The 4,623-nt window shown below is 35.9% G+C and overlaps 1 protein-coding gene across 1 annotated transcript in view; it reads left to right on the top strand.

Moving 5' to 3' along the window:
- The first annotated feature begins 576 nt into the window (after positions 1-576).
- LOC127176841 (G protein-activated inward rectifier potassium channel 3-like) overlaps positions 577-4,623 on the top strand; it is an 8,686-nt gene continuing 4,639 nt past the window's right edge. Inside the window, exon 1 of the mRNA XM_051128646.1 lies at positions 577-1,783. Coding sequence (XP_050984603.1) covers positions 634-1,783 — 1,150 coding nt within the window. The 5' untranslated portion in view covers positions 577-633. The remainder of the gene's footprint in view (positions 1,784-4,623) is intronic.

The following is a 4,623-nucleotide window of genomic DNA, read 5'->3' as shown; positions in this document are numbered from 1 at the left end:
CATAGTCCAAAATAAGTATATAAAGATGTGGATTTTTAAAATAACAAATATTTCATGGGTTTTCTACTACATAATTCAGTAAGAGACATCATTTATGTTATATTAAGCCGTAAAAGTCTTAATACCCAGGGATGCCTTTGCTGAGACTTTGTTTCCTACCCAAAGTGAACTCTTTAGTCTCGTCCGTCGACATGTTGTCAGTTTACTGTTTGCTCTGTGATGTATTTTCACTGCATGAGAACATGTCGAAGGGTCAATTCTGACTTCTTTATATCTCACAATTCTGTGAAAAAAGTCAAAATTGTGAGATAAAAAGTCGCAGTTAATATCAATATGCACATCGTAGTTAAATCCTCTTCCATGCTTTGGATAATCAAACATGTTATAATATTCCTTGTGTCATTCAAACAAAATAACAAGCTTTCTGAGGCTTGACTGAATCCTCCAAAACTCCAGTCCAATGATAAAAGTCGCTACAGCGACATTTTCCCTATATGGTTTTGCTGAGAAATACAAAAAATCGAAAATTCTTGACACTCATGTCATCATCTTCATGTTCTTTTCCAGATTCTCCCTCAGAGTGATAATCAACCTGATTCAACAGGTGGCAACTCCCTTCCTTTGCCTGACATTATGCCAAACCATGCCTCCAAACCAAGTGTTTCCATTCGGCGCCACAAGAGCACCACAGATTTGCCCTACAGTCCTCAGCGTGGGTATATGCGCGGTCAGAGAACCAGTATCTGCGCCCCTACCGAGGCCGAGCTGGCGTTGATGAGGCGTTGCTCTTTACGTGAGCCGAACGCTCGTCCATGTTGCCGCCATGCTCTTAGCGTTCCCAACATGGCAAGTCCGTGCACAAGCCCACTGTGCAGCACCCCATCCCGCAGTGCACTTTGCACACCTGTACGAGACATAGAGTGCAGTGCTAAAGCACGCAACAAGCTAATAGAGAGTGAAAACGCACAGACTCCTACTTGCCCACCGGAGCTTCGTGAACAATGTCGCTACGTCTCCAAAGATGGAAAGTGTAGGGTAGACTTGGCACACATGGCTGAGAAGGAACGATTCCTGGCTGACATCTTCACTTCTTTTGTGGATCTTCAGTATAGATGGTTTCTTTTCGTGTTTATGATGTGCTACACAGTCACTTGGTTTATTTTCGCAGGGCTTTATTCGCTAAATGCATTGTTGCGTGGAGATCTTGAAGTTCCTGGTGACGCTGATGTGTGCTACCCCAATATAGATGGATTTGTGTCAGCGCTGCTCTTCTCGGTGGAAACACAGAGGACTATCGGTTATGGTGCTCGCACGGTGTCGCCACGCTGCTACGAAGGTGTGCTTTTGGTCATGGCGCAGTGCATTGTGGGATCCATGATTGATGCCCTTATGGTGGGCTGCATGTTCGTCAAAATTTCGCGTCCCAAGAAGCGTGCAGAAACACTTCTTTTCAGCCGGACATGTGTTGTGTCCAATCGTGATGACCGTCTCTGCCTTATGTTCCGTCTCGGGGATCTGCGTGACAGCCACATGGTGGATGCTAAAGTGCGTGCTAAACTTATCAAATCTCGGCAGACGTCAGAGGGGGAATTTCTCCCGCTGGAGCAGTCTGAGATCGACTTGGGCTATGAGAGTGGCTCTGATCGTCTGTTCCTGGTGGAGCCACAGGTCATTCAACACACCATCGATTCCAGCAGTCCATTCTGGGAACTTGGGCCAGAGCAGCTGCGAAAGCAGCAGTTTGAGATTATTATCATCTTGGAAGGAATTGTGGAAGCAACAGGTGTGTTTACAACCTTAGTCCAATTTACTTATTTATCTCTTGACACAGTGATCCAAATATCTTAAAGGAACACTCCACTTTTTTTGAAAACAGGCTCATTGTTCAACTCCCCTAGATTTAAACAGTTGAGTTTTACCGTTTTCAAATCCATTCAGCCAATCTCCGGGTCTGGGGGTAGCACTTTTAGCATAGCTTAGCATAGATCATTGAATCTGATTAGACCGATAGCATCTTGCTCAAAAATGACCATATATAATGACGATATTTTTCCTATTTAAAACTTGACTCCTCTGTAGTTACATTGTGTACTAAGACCGACGGAAAATTAAAAGTTGTGATTTTCTAGGCTGATATGGCTAGGAATTATGCTCTCATTCCAGTGAAATAATCAAGGAACTTTGCTGTCATACCATGGGAGCAGCAGGCGCAATGGACCTTTCTCATATTTCTGGGTTTCTCATAGGGGAAGTCGTCATAGTTGGGTAAAATCCGAGAGCAGTGAATGGGAGAGTACTACAAATATATTTTTTGCATTCCCATTTGCTGCATCAGAAGAGAGAACAATGTCAAATTTACCGTCCCTCCCATAGACGCGGCATTAGAAACACCCTCGCATAGCGTTAACTAGTTTTTTTGTAACTTGATGAAAAGGTGATATAATACAAAGTATAGTGTTATAAATGTACATACATATTTTTAAAAATCAAAATATAAAAAATTTTAAAGGATTTATGATGATGATGACCGTTGAAACGCGTCATCACAGGCTTGTGAAAAGGGTCCATGATATTACACAGCGCCTGAAAGTGACCGGCACTAAGTTTGTGTAGATGCAGATTTGCAGCCGGCAGAGCTGATGGCTGTGTAATATCATTGCGCCTGCTGCTCCCATGGTATGGCAGCAAAGTTCCTTGATTATTACGCCGGAATGAGAGCATAGTTCCTAGCCATATCGTCCTAGAAAATCTGAACTTTTAATTTTTTGTCCGTCTTTGTACACAATGTAACTACAGAAGAGTCAAGTTTTAAATAGGAAAAATATCGTCATTATATATGGTTATTTTTGAGCGAGATGCTCTAATCAGATTCAGTGATCTATGGTAAGCTATGCTACAAGTGCTACCGCCATACCCGGAGATCGGCTGAATGGATTCGAAAACGGTAAAACTCAACTGTTTAACTTTAGGGGAGTTGGAAAATGAGCCTATTTTCAAAAAAAAAAAAAAAAAAAAAAAAAGGGGAGTGTTCCTTTAACATCACAAGAACTATGAATAAAAGAAAACAGGAAACATTAGTTGTTTATTTGATTATTTATTAATTGATTAAATTTTTTTACTAATTATGGGGTGTTGAGAAAAAAAATTAATAAAAAAATAATTTGCCACATAAGTGAATCTTACAAAAACCTGTAAAGAACTTCTTTAAGTAGTTGTAAAGTAACGTTAGTAAATATTTGTTGTACTATAGTATACATGGACATACTGTGTTATTGTATCATTTGTATATAATATAGTATTTATTAATATTATAAATGTAGCTTTATTTTTGTATTTTTAAAATTGTGAAATATTTTTACAATTTAAAATGGCTGTTTTCTATTTGAATATATTTTAAAATGTAATTTATTCCTGTGATTTCAAAGCTTTTTTAGCATCATAACTCCAGTCACATGATCCTTAAGAAATCATTCTAATATTCTGATTTACTGCTCAAAAAACATTTATTATTATTGTTATTTGTTGAAAACAGCTGAGTAGATTTGTAGGTTTCTTTGATTAATAGAAAGTTCCAAACAGCATTTGTCTGAAGTAGAAGTTTTTTGTAAATGACTTTATCATCACTTTTAAATGATTTAAATCATCCTTGCAAAGAATCCTGAAAACAACAACAACAACAACAACAATAATAATAATAATAATAATAATAATAATTATGTTTCTTGAACAGCATATTAGAATGATTTCTAAAGAATCATGTGATGCTATAGACTGGAGTAATGATGCTAAAAATTCAGTTTTGAAATCACATGAATAAATTACACTTTAAAATATATTAAAATGCAGGTGCTTGATCATAGAATTTTTTTGTAACATTATAAATGACTTTATCATCACTTTTAAATGATTTAAATCATCCTTGCAAAGAATCCTGAAAAAAACAAAAAACAAAAAACAAAACAAAACAAAACAAACAAAATAATAATAATAATTATGTTTCTTGAACAGCATATTACAATGATTTCTAAAGAATCATGTGATGCTATAGACTGGAGTAATGATGCTAAAAATTCAGCTTTGAAATCCACTTTAAAAATGCAGGTGCTTGATCATAGAAAATTAAAATTCACTTTAAAATATATTAAAATGCAGGTGCTTGATCATAGAATTTTTTTGTAACATTATAAATGACTTTATCATCACTTTTAAATGATTTAAAGCATCCTTGCAAAGAATCCTGAAAACAACAACAACAACAACAACAATAATAATAATAATAATAATAATTATTATTATTATGTTTCTTGAACAGCATATTAGAATGATTTCTAAAGAATCATGTGATGCTATAGACTGCGGTAATGATGCTAAAAATTCAGCTTTGAAGTCACATGAATAAATTACACTTTAAAATATATTAAAATGCAGGTGCTTGATCATAGAATTTTTTTGTAACATTATAAATGACTTTATCATCACTTTTAAATGATTTAAAGCATCCTTGCAAAGAATCCTGAAAACAACAACAACAACAACAACAATAATAATAATAATAATAATTATTATTATTTTTTATTATGTTTCTTGAACAGCATATTAGAATGATTTCTAAAGAATCATGTG

The sequence above is a fragment of the Labeo rohita genome, chromosome 15 (assembly GCF_022985175.1).
Source record: "Labeo rohita strain BAU-BD-2019 chromosome 15, IGBB_LRoh.1.0, whole genome shotgun sequence".
Taxonomy (NCBI): domain Eukaryota; kingdom Metazoa; phylum Chordata; class Actinopteri; order Cypriniformes; family Cyprinidae; genus Labeo; species Labeo rohita.
Note: the sequence above shows the minus strand (reverse complement) of the source record. Positions and strands in the feature narration are given on the sequence as shown.